The sequence below is a fragment of the Corvus hawaiiensis genome, chromosome 18 (assembly GCF_020740725.1).
Source record: "Corvus hawaiiensis isolate bCorHaw1 chromosome 18, bCorHaw1.pri.cur, whole genome shotgun sequence".
NCBI lineage: Eukaryota > Metazoa > Chordata > Aves > Passeriformes > Corvidae > Corvus > Corvus hawaiiensis.
This window is the reverse complement of record NC_063230.1, coordinates 13,603,596-13,619,851: the sequence shown is the minus strand read 5'-3', so window position 1 is coordinate 13,619,851 and position 16,256 is coordinate 13,603,596. Positions and strand designations below refer to the sequence as shown.

The 16,256-nt window shown below is 45.7% G+C and overlaps 1 protein-coding gene and 1 long non-coding RNA gene across 2 annotated transcripts in view; one reads left to right on the top strand and one right to left on the bottom strand.

Annotated features, from left to right (window-relative positions):
- AACS (acetoacetyl-CoA synthetase) overlaps positions 1 to 12,630 on the bottom strand; it is a 37,860-nt gene extending 25,230 nt beyond the window's left edge. The window contains exons 1-4 of the mRNA XM_048322837.1: positions 12,372 to 12,630; positions 9,112 to 9,215; positions 5,974 to 6,094; positions 2,955 to 3,068 (exon numbers count right to left, since the gene is read on the bottom strand). Of these exons, the coding sequence (XP_048178794.1) occupies positions 2,955 to 3,068; positions 5,974 to 6,094; positions 9,112 to 9,215; positions 12,372 to 12,630 (598 nt within the window). The remainder of the gene's footprint in view (positions 1 to 2,954; positions 3,069 to 5,973; positions 6,095 to 9,111; positions 9,216 to 12,371) is intronic.
- On the top strand, positions 12,571 to 13,409 carry LOC125335313. The gene is made up of 2 exons (XR_007207413.1): positions 12,571 to 12,659; positions 12,871 to 13,409. It is a non-coding gene; the product is annotated as an uncharacterized LOC125335313 (long non-coding RNA).
- The last annotated feature ends 2,847 nt before the right edge of the window (positions 13,410 to 16,256 follow it).

The following is a 16,256-nucleotide window of genomic DNA, read 5'->3' as shown; positions in this document are numbered from 1 at the left end:
AGGTGTACTCAGAGGCACCCAAACATTCAGTTATCTGCATGGAGAAAAAAAAAAAAAAAGTCAACAATTGAACTGGGACCCTGCATCAAAGATTTTGTCTGAGCCTTGAAAAGAACACACCAGGAAGACTGAAAATAGGGAGCAGCAACTAAAATATCTTCTCACTGTCTTATATTATGGAACTACACCAGCTCTCAAACTGAACAGAATTCAGAGAACAGACTTCCAGTTCCCCTTTTCAATGTTAACACAGCATTTCGTACTCCTGTAGGACTTGCAAGTGGCCACCCTGGCTAACATTACTGTGGCCTGAGACTATTAGTACCATGCTAATCTTCTTACAAAGCTAGCTTTAAAACCCACGTAAGCAACCAGGGCTAATACAGTTGCTATAGATAAAATACCAGCTCTAAACAATGTAATTCACTGATGTTTTGTTGAGGATGTTTTTGTGTGGACACATGGGGAAGATCAGATTGTTTTTAACTGCTGACTTGTAACAGAGCAAAGCTGGCAACAGGGATAAAGTAGAAGCAACCAGTCCAGAGAGGAGAAACATCATCCCAGGTTTATTTTATTCCTGTTTCAGTCATTGTTATTTGCCAAACAGATGGCCAGTGGGAGACCAGGAGTACCACACACACGGATCTGTGCAGCTTGCAGGGGGTACTGTATGCCTCATCCAACTGTTCAAGCATCACTGATAGTGATGCAAGACATCTTTAGAGGAAGAAATGTTTCACAACACATCTGCTTCAATTATGTTCACTATTAAGTGCTCTCAGTGATGGAAAGGGAAGACTAGGATGAAATCAAGCTGAAAAAGTGCTGACACCATTGCCTGTCCACCCACTCTCACCCACCTCCAGCTTCAACCTACTATTACTGTCATGATGCAATCATAAATTGTATTGAACAAACTAGGGGATATGTTAAGTATAATGAGAAGTTAAAGCAGTCTTGTCTTAGAGGCAGCAAAGCATGGGAGATGAAACTCACAGGAAAACAACAGTAATAGTCTCCTGTGTAATTCTAACAGCTCGAGATTTTAAGGGAAAGTGTCAACAAAGGGTATCACAACATGACAGGCTGACTACATGTCAGGCATGAAGTTCATAGAGTATCTCCCTTCTATTTAAAAGCTGATTTTTCAGAAGCAGTACAAGCAGGCCCTGTGTTACTACTATGAACCACAGCAAGAATTGCCTTCCCCTCTGCCATCTGCTCTAAACTGGAACAAATTACATCCTCATGGATTCTTACAAGTTTTGGAGAGCCTGATTTTTGATACCACCCAACACTTACTGATTCTTCCTCTGTCCCCCAACTCAGTTTGGGAAGCTTCAGCCTCTGACTGAATGTTACTCAATGTTACAGTTGAGCTCTTCCAAGGACTGCCAATATCCTCTGGCACAGCAGAGAAACATAAGGAAGAAGTTGAGGTACCACTGAAGTATCTAAAGTGTACTACTTTATTAACACATTTTTAAAGTATCAACTATGGTTTTTAATTTAAAAAAGAGGTAAGCCAGTTGCCAAAACAAGAAATATTAAAAAATCAGCCAGCCTGCAGTGCTAAACAAAACAGTTGTTAACTAAAAGGAACTGTTACTAAAATTATAGTAGCATTATTAGCAGCACAGGCTACAGCTATATTATTTCAAGACCATGTCTTCTCCAGCTCAGAGTACATTTTCCCTGCTGTTGCTGCTCAAGAAATGGTCAGATATGAACATGACAGCATTAAGGTTGAAAACTGAGATAAAATTAGAGCATCTTCATTCAGACAAACCTTCTTAACTTCACTGTATGGTTCCTACCTAATTAAGGATTTAGCTCTAATTCCGTGTTAAAAACCAAGCCACCAGCTGTGATAATTTAATGTTTGGCTGCCAGTTCCAGAGAATACTCATACCATATGCAAGAAATGAGTTCTGCTGAGTAGATTTACATTTCCAGGTCATAGCTGTGGGTTTAAAACTTGGTTTTCAAGAGACAGGTTCAAGTTCGTAGCATGCAGAAAACAAACCAAGAGATTCATCACTTTGGGTTTGCATCATGTAAGAATTTACACACACTTATTTAGGATAATGGCCAAGTGTCACTCAAAGAACATGTGATTCCAGCAGAACAATGATACACACACCAGCAGAACTGCCAGGTAGGAGCCAAAGAGCCTCAAAGATATTGCAGTTCTGACTTGCACTGCCACAGACAAACTGAAGAGTATCAGAGCACGCATAACAGAGGTGAAGCAGCTCAGCTGGAAGATCAAAACCAGCAATTTAGAAATAAATGTAACTCCTTTCCATGCCTGGACTACATACTGGACAAGCTGTTCACAGGACAAAAACCTGTTTATATAGAAAAACACACACGACAGCCTTGTGACAGGAAATATTACTGCAGAAGAGGGATCACAGGGTTCTAACTACTCATCTCTGCACTGGTGACTTGAAGAGTTATTGCCCACCAGCTGCTCACTCCCACCATTCTGGGGGCAGGACAAGTTCTCTCCTCCAGACCTGCAGCTCACAGAGCACTGGGGCCACAGGGTCAGGAATTGCCAGCGCCACCAGGACAACCAACCTTGGACCATCATTTCCCAGACTGGCCCACACAAATCTGCCAGACCTCGTGACTCAAGGCCCAGCTAGAGGCAGAGTCTCCATCCCCTCTGCTCCCACAGAGTGTTTCTGAAGCAGACCTCTGTGCATGAAGCATTCTCCTTCCCCCTTCAGGGCTACAGAACCTGCAGGCTAATCCAGGTTCCTTCCCTCTACAAACGCATTTCCTACAAATGTAAATACAGCAGCATAAGAGCCTTTTCTTTGGAATGTTTATGTGAAATTTTCTGTGAAACACTATTTCATGGTCATGTTTCTGTAACTGACTACTCACTTGCACATTTCAAAAAAAAATTCCACCTCCTGTCCCTTAAAAAAATTACTCACCCACAACTCTGTCTCCTACTTTTACTCCCATCTTCCTCATGGCTGCAGCATACAAAGCTACAGCTTGTCTCAGTTCTTCAAAAGTAACTTTCAGGATTTCTTCTTTGCCTTCCCCTGAGGAAAGAAAATTAAAGCAACCAGTCAGAAATCAGGCATTACAACAGGTCTAGTACAAACAACTAATTCTCAAAGAATAGAAAGCAATTTTAAGAGGACAGCTTCCAGTAATATTTATACTTTTGCTTTTGAAGTTCTTTTACCAAAGCCTCTTCTTTTTAATGGGAATCAAGTATTAATCAGTGGTATTTGTTCATTAGGCATGAGGACATTTCTAAAGACAAACATCTGCAGAAACACAAACTGAAGAAAACTGTGTGCTCTCAAAGAAAATTCATGGTAAATAGATTGCACTCACCAGGGCTAATTTATAACACGGTAAGAACCTCATTTTCCCTTTTTGCTCAGTTTTCTCATTAGGTCTGGGAAGCAGCCCCAAGCTGCCAAGTTCAGGTTGTTACAGCAAGTCACTGACTAGAAAATCATGCACGTACAGGCCTGACTTCCACTGTGCTTTGGGAACATCTGCCTTTGCCAACACAGTACAAAGCAAACAAACTGACCTGGACTCCATTCACCTCTGAAAGGATCTGCAGGGTGTTTTCCCTATTGTACTGAATGTCAGATGTTACATAAGCTGCTAATAAATCACTCGTGAAACAAAATGAACAAACCTGAATGTTATGAAAGCAAAAATCTGTCACCTTAAAGTCCCTTCCTGTACTTCCTCAGTGGGATGCCTGCAAACCATGTGGCCTGTCCTATTTCCACTGTCCAGCACTTCTTATGAAGACACACATGCCAAGGCCATCACAGGAAAGGTGAGCTGCACACCCTGCTCCTTGAAGGACAGCTGCCATCAGTCTGATTGCCTTAAGCAGGGAATGATACTTTTTACTCTTCTGCCTTCTTAGATTTTCACACCAATAAATCTGGACTTACACAGAGAAAGGGAGCAGGTCATGATGTAAAACAACCCAAGTCCCTGCTACATGCAGTTCACAAACTGAGCAGGGACTGCCAACGGAGCCTGTGTTCCCACAGAACAACAGGAAGTGAGACACTGATCTTGCTCCATGATTAAAGCCCCAGGAGAAGGGAATCACAAAAAAGATTCACCACGGGAGCCAGTGACAAGTGAAATTGTTTAGGAAAGTTACATTTACATTCCTATGCCCTGTGACAACCACACTGCCCCCACAGAACCATCCCCAGTGAACACAAACCTGGCCCAGGCCCCCAAACCACCACTCTGACCTAGCAGCAGGGAGTTACCAAAAAATACTCTGACTTAAGAAGTGTTAAGAAGATTAAACACAGCAGAAGGTCACAAAAGAAATGCAGGTGGAAGTCTGTTCACCACAGAGGAGCCAGTTGTTCATTCCAGCACTCATACAATAATCAACTAGAAAATAATTTTGCTCCTTTTGCTATCACCACCCGTGATTATGTGACACACAGCAGTCTCTGGTACACCCCATGACTTCCTAACAAAAAGGACCTACAAAACAATGTAATCACATGTCAAAACAAGCAATTCACTGAACTGGTAATAATTCCTGTGGTAATTTGAAGTGACAATATTTAACTCCGCTTTCTCAAGTTGCATGTTTAGTTTTTAACATTAACAAATCAATCATATCAATTCTACACACATTTAGAGTTGACTCATTAATCAATGCTTGGCTTTCAGGTGCTCCACAAGATATACTTAACTATATTGATTTTTTTTCTCTACTATATAATACATAAGAAGCTTTTCTAACAATCTCAAAATCTGAAAGTGATGAGTCCATTACTTTGAAGCCAGCTTTTGGTTACAAGGCTCACTTCCATCAGGCTTTACCAGATCAATTCTTATTCCACCAAAAGTGGGTCACAGATTTCACCATTCTCTTTGAAGTGGTAGTTGATTTTAAGGTATGTATGAGATCAGAGAGGTTTCTTTCAATACCTCTCAGCAGTGAAATGCAACTGATAAGTATTTCTCCAGCAGTAAGCTTACAGAAGGTGATGGTTGTCTCACACAGCTGTTCAAAAACAATTTGTAACTCAGAAATGAGTTCCCATGTACCTAAAACCAGAAACTAAGATTTTTAACACCTACACAATCAATGCAGAGTTCTGCATCACCTTCTCTGCTAAGGAGCTGCAAGGCCTCATTGTTCATTGATAAGCTACTAAGAAGCATCACTGCTTGGTCAGCCTCATGATAAGGATTAGGTCCAGCAGAAGGGAAACCCAGAATGCAGCTCCCTCTGGAAGCACTCACACACCTGCACAGAAGATAATCCCATCCAATAGAGATTAGAACTGGTTTTTAAAGTTACCAAAGTCAGCAAACAAAAGAAAAAATTCCTTTCTCCATGTCTTAGCATGGCCATCCTCATGAATATACACAGATTTTACAATGCTCAAATCTTCAATGTAACAAAAATTAAGACTGAGCTTTAGTGTTCCAGTAAAGTAAGATTCCAAGTCTCCCATGCACATAACTGCTGTTTGTGTTGTCAAAAGCAGAGTTAACTCCTACCTAAAGCCCATGTAGTTCTTAGTATTCCCAAAATAAAAGGCATAGGAAGAGGGTGGGAAGGACACTACCAAGCTACAGTGCCAAAATGCTTCCTGAAGGCAAGCAGCAGGTGAGTGTTCCCAACAAATGCGAAATAATACCTCAAATACCCAGCACTCTTAAACACAGCATGACCTCCACTACCTTCATGCAGTTGAGCACATTCTAAGAAAACTTCATTTAGCTTGCCAAGGACTTTCCAGAACTATCTATATTCCCAGAACATGTTTTGCTGGGTTTTTTTTGCAGACCTGTATCAGATTGTGCAGTGTTACTGACTTTATCACTTTTTTCTCCTCATCCAAACCAGTTTATTTCCACATTTCATCAGAGCTGTTTCATAAGGCCTAGTCCTGTGGGCAGCAAATACAAGGCATTAATTTTCCTTACTTGCTGCATAGAGTGCAATCTTGTCATTGTCCTTGTGCTTCAGGAGATTCTCTGCATAGTTCAGACGGCTGCCCTTGAACCATTCTGGGACATCTGCAATACTCTTGGAGGTATCCACCACCTGAAAGAAATAAATCATTCATTCCTGGAGAACTGTAATAGAACTGCCTTTTCACAGCACTGTACAGAAGTCAGCTAACTACTGCCAAGCTCTTTGCAGACTATTAAGCAAGAATCACTTCTCCCAGCTTACAGATGGGTAACAGACACTGAATCCTGTAATTAGAGGCCTGGGACTTTTAATTATTTGTCAACTGTCACAAGCAAATACGTCATTACAACAAAACTAGGGAAAGTTCCTCACTGACAGTTCTACCTTTGGACCAGCCTTTAATACACAAGTAAAACAAACCACTGACTACACCCAGACCAGGAGACAGATCCACACAGACCTCAGCAACACTGGGGGTTTGCCCCAGGAACACCCCAAACAGGGACTGAGCTGCAGCACATGGTAACTCTGCCAGCCCACACGGCCCAGCCTCCCTTTTAGGAAAGTGTGAGCATCCACTCTTCCCCACCGTGAGTCACAGCACACAGAGACCAACAGCAGGAACTCACACAATGGTAATTCAAAATAATCAATTGTACAGTCAAATGTAACTGCAGAGTTCCAGCTTTTTACTCAAGTTCCCAATTTTTTAGGATTAAGAGGATCCAACAACCTAATAAACCCATATTAAGTAACTCCCCACTAAGGACTAAGACATGCAAAGAATTGAAAAATCATCAAAAATATGTTCAGTTGAAACAAGTTCCCTCATCTTGAACTAATTAAGTTTCAAAGTATTAAACTACCCCTTCATAAGTCACAGTTAAGACTAACTTTAATAATAGGTAAAGAGCCCCTTAGCCACAAGTCTAAATTCCTTCCAAAATGTCCCCCTGCTTTGTGATTCAGCTGCTCAGCAGCACATTTATCCGGAAATCTTTAAATAGAAACTTTTTCTTATAGTTGTGTTTTTGAAAGCTTCAGTTTATACCCTCAGGTTCTCTCTCATGCATTGCACACACATTACAGAAACAGCATTCCTATAGCTGAGTGAAAGGCTCTTCTGACAGCCAAGCAGAGATCAAAATACATCCCATTCCAGAAAATCTAATGGTTTTGTGCTTTGAGAGCAGTGTATGTATTCCTGGAGGCAATCTTAAAAAATTCATGTGGAAGTGCACCACTGCATTAATTTATTTCAAATGTATCTTCTAAAAAAAGGGAACTCAGATTTCTTTGCTCCTAACAATCAACAAGAACTGAGTTATAACACTTATATTTTATCAACTCAGGCCGCACAAATGATTTTTATACTAACATATATTACTGCAGCAATTAGAAGCTGCTCTTAAAACTGACTCATTTCTGACTTCCTCAAATTGAAGAAAAGTGAGCAGAAAGTTTTCAGCATTTTCCAGGACAAGATCCAATATATCCAATAACTTTTTTTCTGAAGTGGAAAAAATCCTTCACAGACCTTCGGTGAGCTCCACTAGCACAAGGTGCTGGACTCATACTCCAGTACTTTCTCCCCCCAGGTAACACCTGTTACTCCTAGTTAAGCTCAATCTTCAGCAGTGGTACTTTCTTAGATGAACAACATGATCCCTCCCTTAGAGGCCCCTCCACAGGGCTAACAGGTGTCAGGTGCTCCTCACAGCAAAAGGAGAAATTCAGACACATCCTTCATTTAAAAACAGCTGCTTGTAACTTGACATTCCAATGCCAATGCTGCCATGCCAGTACAGCTCTGCACACTGAAGTACCTCTGTTCATGTCACAAGTGACACAGATGACAACTGCTACAGAGCAGCATCAGCACATCCACATCACATCCTTAAAGCCTTTACTAGGATTAAATAAAATACTGGCTGCTTTTATGCTATGTACACAAGGTTTTTATTGCTTTTCTTAGAATGACCTCTGGAAGTAGAAGCTGTTCCACTGCTTGGGAACAAGAGTCAACTCTGTTTCATTAAAAGTTTTATTTACCTCAAAACAATGTTTACTTCCAACAGACAGCCAGGATCAAGCTGTAAGACACTTGAAATCAAACTTTTCAGCCCTCTAGCTACCACAAACCAGCTCAGTTACTCTAACAGTTCCCAGAGTTTAAGTGAGCATCTACAGAAAATGTGAAGATTAATTGTTTATAGTGCTCAGACCACACACTTCAAAGCAGGCTAGCTCTTACACTCTTGCTGCATTCACTCTTCTGAAGGCTGGGTCACATAAATAAGACACCTGAGAATGCAGTTCCATGGCAGGAAGAACCATTTGATCTATCATATCAGTACAGAAATCCATAAAACAGGAAAAGTCAAAAGAAACTTACCAGTCCCCTCTGCAGGCCTGCCAGTACTCTGAGGGCTCTGGAACAGATGGACTCCAGGGATTAAGACAAGCCCAGTCCTCCCTACTGAATCCCAGGAAGGTTCCACTGCATCAAGCTTTTCAGGTAATTAGCCCAACATCTTCCTCAGATGGAAAACCACAGGGTTGATATCCTACACCAGGACTGTACAAGGGCTCCATCTGCAGAATCTGCAGAGTCACCTTTATTCCAAGGAACTCTGTGGTGCTGTCTGGTGTTCCACCCATGCCTGCATTCAACCACCACCATTCCCTCAGAGGTATTTCAAGCCTACACCTGACTGCAGAGCTTCCATAACCAGTTCTACAAAGCCAGAGTAACAGGTGTGCTTACCAGGTAAGCTGACTCAGGGAAGGTAAACATGAACTTGACAGCATGCCAGCATTTACAAAACCAGGATGATATTCTACCAGCACAATCCTAAGGCAGAAGGCAGTGCATTGGCAAACTGCTCACAAGCAGCCAGGAATTACAAGGTGTGCAAGAGCACACGACCACAAGGACACCACAGCAGAACTGCTTAGGATAACACCACTCAAGGACTTCACTGTCCTAAAGTGTACCAGCAACTGAACACCACCATCCACCACACAAGGAAATCCAGGACTAGACAGATTCCTCTCATCACTTGCCAGAGTTCTAAGAACAGGTCCAAAAAAATCACTATTTCCCCTTTGTGTTGCACTTGCTGCAAGAGAAGCACTGAACTTACCTCATCATAGAGGCGAGAGCAGACGATGTTACTGTATTTCCAGAATTCTGCCCAGAAGTCTGAGTAGGATTCCACTGACCACTGGTATAGATCATCATAGTTGGCTGGAAGTAAGAGACACATGTCAGCATCATACAGATAATTACAGGAATCTAAACAAGCTACAGTCAGGGATATCCCAGATAAAGAAACTTTGTGGCGAAAGCAATTAGGAAGATAACTCTGACCACCAAGTAGATCGCTTCTGCTCAAGGCAAGTGACAACAGAACCACCGAGAGCCTTCCTGAACAGATGGCACCACTTCACCTGACTGTTAGGAGCCATTTGCCACCACAGACAGCGACCCTTTCTAATAACTCCATTCAATATCTACACACACTCCCCTGCCATCAGGGCAACCGAAGATTAAACAAGTCCTGCTTGTTGACACTTCCACTCCCTATCGATCAACATACTTTCACACAGCAAAAGATAAACAAGGCTTCCTGACAAGGGGCATTTGCTGTAAGGTCCCAGTCTGGGGCCAAAGGCCTCTGATAGCTCAGTAACACAGAGATTAGATGCACTTGTTATCCAACCATGGTATCAAAATCACTGCTACAGGAAGCACAGCTACTTTTCAGTAAATACGGGGTCTGACAGACTGCAGCTTATCTTTTCATGCTGAAACAGAATGAATGAAGTCAAACAAGATGTCTACTAGCTAGATATTAAAACCATAACCTGCCACTAAAAACACAGAAATAAGCAGTTTAAATCTTACATGAACGTGAGACAGACAAAATAACCTGAAGGATGCATAGCAAACCCCACAATTCAAACTAAATACTGAAATTTAGTGTGTAGAACAGTTCTAGGTATGAATAACTGAAGCCAGCTCCTCATCACAAGCTTGGAAGTGACATTTCCTCATCATGTCCACATTATCTAAAGCTGTGCCAACAACCAATTAAATCTGAGTATCTACCATCAGTGACAGTAAGTTTCCTGCTCTGCCAACTGTTCCCTATTCAGTGCTTTCAGCTAAACCACTCAAAGGCATTTTTGCCAATTATCTCTGGTTTGCTATCCTGTTATCCAGCCAATTGCTGCAAAAGTCATCTTTGCAATCCCTTTCCTACAAGGGGGACATCTTCCAGCTTTTTAACAGAAAAACATTCAAAGCCATCTCTGCACTGTTACTCACACTTAGCCACCACTTTGTTCTCTCCCCAGCCAGTCTGCCCCTTCTACATCTTACCCCACCTCAATCCTTTCCATCAGAGTGAAATTATTCCCTATGGATTACTGATAAGACAAGGCAAAGACTCTTCTCCATAATGCAGATTTTATCTACACATTGCCCAAATCCTGACCTCTACACACTCTTTTTACACTCCACAGAAGCTTCTCATCACTCTCCTCTATTCCACACATCAGCTGCACAGAGATAAGACCTGACACAAGAAGAATTTAAGTTTCCATCTCCTCCTTCAAAACCCAGCTGTACCACGTGCTCCAAATCATTTGATACATGCAAGAAGCTACAGGTCACTACTAATTTGGTTTCTTAAAGCATGAATAGCTTATTCTGGTTTGTCTATACAGTTTGCTCCAAATAAGCTTCAGCAAGCAAGTCCTTCAGGGCACAGGCCTGTTACTCAACAGTCAAACACTGCATTTTGTTACTACATTTCCAGGGCCCAGCAGAACCACTGTCTAAAGGGCTGTATTACCCTCAGCTCTCCTCAGAGTCCACATCATAACATTACATCAAGCATCCATTCTTTGTTGTGAATAGCACTCAGTGCAAACCTAATGGAAGCTGACAAAGGTTTCTATATATATACCCAGAAATCCACCTTCAAACAGAGAAAGCCACTTCCAAGTAGGATGGAAAGAATTCTAGTTGTTTCAGCCATAAAAACAAGCAGCCCCTCAAACTGCACTTGCTCTTGATCATATGAGTAGCAGCTACATCACATTCCACTCAGGAGCTGGCTAAAACCCTGGAGTAACTTGCTTCCCATCCAGCAGGAGAGTTAGATACTACACACTTGGATACCAATGGGAAATCACCAGCAGGCAAAATAATGACCTGGCTTACCCACATAGTAATCAAGGTGAGGAGTTGTTTTCTAGACATGAACTGCCAGAAGCACTATTGACACTGCTACCACTCCAGAATGTGTCTGCTCATACCACTGACATCTACCCCGGACTGACAAACTTCCAAGCCACTTGCCAAAACTACTCCTTACACCCCTCATCAGACAAATGATTACAAGAAAGCTACACAAGAAACTTGGGCCCCAAATACTTAGAGAGAGCAATACAAAATAAACTAGTCAGAACCAAAGGGTCTGACTGCCATATGCACTGAAGTTTACCTGGGTCATGATGCAGCTGAGCCTACAGAGCCAGCACCACTGATTCCAGATAGCCTGGAGACACAACTTACAGCCAATAGTTATGGAAAAAACAACACTCTGAGCTGGAAACACCTCTAGACATCCAACACCTGCTCAAAGCAGGTCTCCTTTCAAAGGCAACAGGTTGTTTCCAAGTCAAAGAAGCACATACCTATTCACAGCCACACAGGTATTTCTGAATAAGTACAACGCAGGGATTGCAGTTCAAGAGCTGTGGCAGATGCACAGCAAAAACTCCTTACCTTCCACCACAGAACAAGCTTAGGCATCACCGTTCACCTCCCAGCATACCTGAATATTACAAAACACATACTCTTCACGATGAAAGATGAACAGGGCCATAACTCCACTCTCACACACCTCTGCTGCTGAAGCATCACACTAGGGCTTACACTCACCTCACAGCCATGGCGGCAACGATGCCACCCTCCCACATCCCTTTAAAACACTAAATCGCTCCAGTGCCGCTTCCAGCCCCAGAACTCCCCGCACACCGGGAGCCTCCGCAGGTAGCGATGCCGGCGGTGCCTGGGCTGACATCCAACCGCAGCACCAGGCACAGATAAGGCTGTTTGCATTTCCCATCGGCACATACCTTCACACCAGCGGATGCTGCCCCGGAGGCCTCTGGCTGAGGCTCATGCACAGCATCCCACCCGCAGCCCGGAGCACTATGCCCACCTGCCCCAGGTGCACCCAAGGGGACCGAGACCAGAGCGGCAGACGGATGGCCCCCAGACCTTCTGCGAGCCCACGGTAAAGCCAACCACCGAAAGGCAGAGCCCGGCAGCCCCCACAGTCCGAGCACGGCCACGGGCAGCGCCCGCCTACCCCCACCCAGCGCTCACCCAGACGGAGCCCGCAGCTGCTGGCCACGGCGGCGCGGAAACGGTCCATGTGGGTGTTGCGCTTCGTGTCAGGCTCCCACATCACCTGCGACTCCATAATCTCGGGCTCCCGGGACATGGCGGCGACAGCGGAGCGAGGCGAACACGGTGCGTCCCACAGGCACCCGCACGGCCCGAACGCGCCCGACTCCCGCCGCACCTCGGCGCTGACTGCAGCCCCTCCTCCGCGCGCACCCTTTAAGGCTCCGCCGAGCCGCATAACTCCGTAACCTTCCGCCGCAGAGAAAAGTGCGGGGCGGGGCGGGGCGCCGAGGGGGCGGCGGGGACCGGGGGCACGGGGGAGACCGGGGGAGACCGGGGGAGACCGGGGGAGACCGGGGGGTGGGCGGGGAGGGGCGCTGGGGACGGCCCGGGGAGGGCGCGGGCGGTGCGGGATGAATGGGGGAGCGGCCGCGCCGGACACCCGAGAGCCGCCGCGCGGTCCCTGTCACCTCTAAAGGTCACCAGACGCCGCGTCGGCACCGGGAGGAGTCATCGCTTCGCGCTTTTCTCCGGATCTCCGCAAAATCGCCGCCGCTCGGTTGATTAGTTTTTCCCCAGGGAGGCCTGAAGAAGTACCAACAAGTGTCTTTGACCCAAAAATGAGGCAAGGAAAGCGTTTCGCCTTGGCCTCGCCATCCCAGTTGCGCTTGTGTAACGCTCGCAGCCTACACGGCTTGCACCTTGGATTAAAACTCACTGTTGCTGCTGTGCTTTCTGAATGTGAGCTCTGCTAGCGACGAGATTTTGCAGCAACCGATTTCAGCCGGGAATTGGTGGTAAAAAAGCACTTAACGACGTGCAGTTCACTGCTAGACCGTGATCTTTAAGGGTCTTTTACAACCTAAACGACTTCACGATTCACGGTGTATACGTGCTGCTTATGTAACTTATTTTCAAGGTCATCATTTTGCTTCTAATTCATGGAAGCCTCAAAAATGGGAATTTGATGGTAAATTATACCGGTGTACTGTATATTAAAGTAAAATATGTGTAGTAGATTGTGTACGGACTCTACATTTCATTTAGATTTTTGTGCTACCGGAATACAACTACTTTATTAAATTTGGAGGCCATGGAAATGTGATTTAAACAATCCACAATTTTTATTTGCTGCGAGACAGACCTTACATCTGGCTTATTTTTAAATAACTCTCCCCAGAGCCAAAGGGACTCGGGGAGGCTGAGGTGGAATGACGTGCCTGACGTGCCTCCCTTGCCTTGGCAGCGCTCAGAGGTCAGTGGAAGTGTGAAATCCATGGCCAGACACCTGCCAATCCCAGAGATAAGGGAGAAGGCAGGACAGGAGTGTCCTGTCCAGTGTCCAGGTCCCAGAGGGTTCAATGGACTTGGGATCCGCAGCCCATGGTGAGGAAACTGCCTGGAGAATCCATCTTCCTGCAATCTGCAGAAGAGATAACTTCTGTTGGCTGCCCCGCATGTCGTGTACCAGTGGATATACCCACACTGCCTTAGTGCCATAAACACCTTCACAACCCAAAAGAGGCAGGAAAGTTTTGCCTCCTGCCCCATCACAGACCTCGGACCTCTGGGCAGCCCCTCTGCACCATTTACCGCCGGTGATGAGCAGCCTTGCCCTGCTCTGGGGTGAGCTTTGGGCCAGGCGTTGGACAGGTCGAGAATTACACCTGGTGGATGTCATCTATGGTTGTTGCAGCGCTCCCTGCCAGGACTGGAAGCAAAGCTGTAATTTCCCATTTTTACCGAGATCACCCCATGTCCCGAGGGGGCCACAGCTCAGGAGGGTGGCGGCGAGGCCGCCCACTGACCCCTGCTCTGGTAAGGCCACACCACGAGTCCTGTGTCCAGTTCTGGGCCCCTCAGTTCTGGAAGGACATTGAGGTGCTGGAGTGAGTCCAAAGACAGGAACGGAGCTGAGGAAGGGGCTGGAGCCCCAGGAGCGGCTGAGGGAGCTGGAAAGGGGCTCAGCCTGGAGCAAAGGAGGCTCAGGGGGGACCTTGTGGCTCTGCACAACTCCCTGACAGGAGGGGGCAGCCGGGGGGGGGGGGGGGGGGGTCGGGCTCTGCTCCAAGGGAATAAGTGATAGAACATGAGGACAGAGCCGTAAGCTGCTCCAGGGGAGGTTTCGTTTGAACTTTCGGAAGAATTCCTTCGGAGAAAAAGTAATTAGATATTGGAATGTAGTTCTCAGGGAGGTGGTGGAATCATCGTCCCTGGAGGTATTTAAGGAAAGGCTGGACATGGCACGGAGGCGTTGGGCCGCAGGCTGGGCTCGCTGCTCGCAGAAGCCTTTCCCAATCGAAGCGATGCCGTGACTCCGTGACTCCGTGACCCGCCCGCCGCCGCCGCCGCGCCCCTCAGGGCCGGGCGGGCCCGCGCTGCGGATGGATCCCGCGCGGCGCACGGCGGCCGTGACGCCGGCGCGTCTGATTGGCTGCGGCGCGCCTAGCCCCACATCAGCCCAGAGCCCGCTCTCCTCGCGGCTGGGCCGACGGGGAGAGAGCCGACGCCGCGAGGGACCAATCGGCGCAGAGGTTTCTCAAGCCCCTCTCTCTCTGCCGGCCAATGAGCGGCCGGATCGGGGGGAGGTGTGCCCAATCAGAGGAGCGCTCTCATGCCACCCGGCGGGAGGGGCGCGGGGCCCTCCGTGGTTCCCCTCAGCGCTGAGGCGATGCCGAAATTGCCCGGTTTTAGGATAAAAAAGCACAGAATCACCGAATCAGTTCGGTTGGGAAAGACGTCTGAGGTCATGGATTCCAACCTATGACCCAACACCACCCTGTCAACCACGGCACGGCACTGAGTGCCACATGCAGCCTTTCCTTAAACACCTCCAAGGGCCGGTCATTCTATCGCCTTCCTGAGCAGCCCATTGTAATGTCTAAAACACACCTTCTGTGAACAGCTTCCTCCTAAAAGCAGCAGCAAAACTGCCGCTTTCTCTCCCCAAAGCAACCTGTACTCCTAAAAAGAAAACGAGCAGCCAAATGACCTGAGAAGGGACCCAAAAATCCTCTCACTGAGCTGAAAATGTGTAATTTAGAAAGGACTGACCCAGTTACAGCTCAGGGAGGAAGGGCTGTGATGGATTTGCTGATAAAACTGGGCTTTTTGGAAAGCCTGACAGTGCTTCTCACTTACTAGCAGGAGTTTTACTATTGCATCCTTACTTAGAGGGGGTTATGAATCCATGTTCCCTGCCTTCATTCCAGTTTTCCCTTACTCAAACCAGTTTTCCCCTCTTTCAAAGGTGACTTTGGAAAAATGGGAACTAAAAGAAGGAAAACTAAACACACCTTTAATGAGAAAATGGGCATTAAGAGGACTGCGGTGACTACTGCAATTAGTTTGCAGACTAGATTAGGATAGCTGGAGGAAAATAGCCTGAATTAGATTAACTAGAATTGTCCACTTTCAAATCTTTTTAAGCCTTGCCTTATGCCTGCTAATAGTAACGATAGGTTAGAAATGAAATCATGTTTTCTGCCTCAGATTAGATTTAAAAAAGGTGCTTCAGAGCTGATGAACAGCAGTAATGCTGCTGATGGCACTACCCCCTTGTGGGCTCTGAGGTAACCTGGAGTCACCTGTAAGATTAAATTGACTGATGAAATGCCTGGATCTATGAGATAAAAGTTTTGTAATAATACCTCGTGGTGATCTCTGCAATACGCTGAGGCCTGACCATGATTCATTGATCCAACAACTGGATTAGGAAATTTAAAGATTTTGGAAAGGTTTTTTTTTTTTAAATCCTATATTCAGAGCATTGGCCAGCTGGCTGATGAGTTTGGATAAGAATAAGAAACTTCTGGCTCATTTGATGTCCATGATCTCTGCAACCTCTCCATGGTGTCAGGAGTA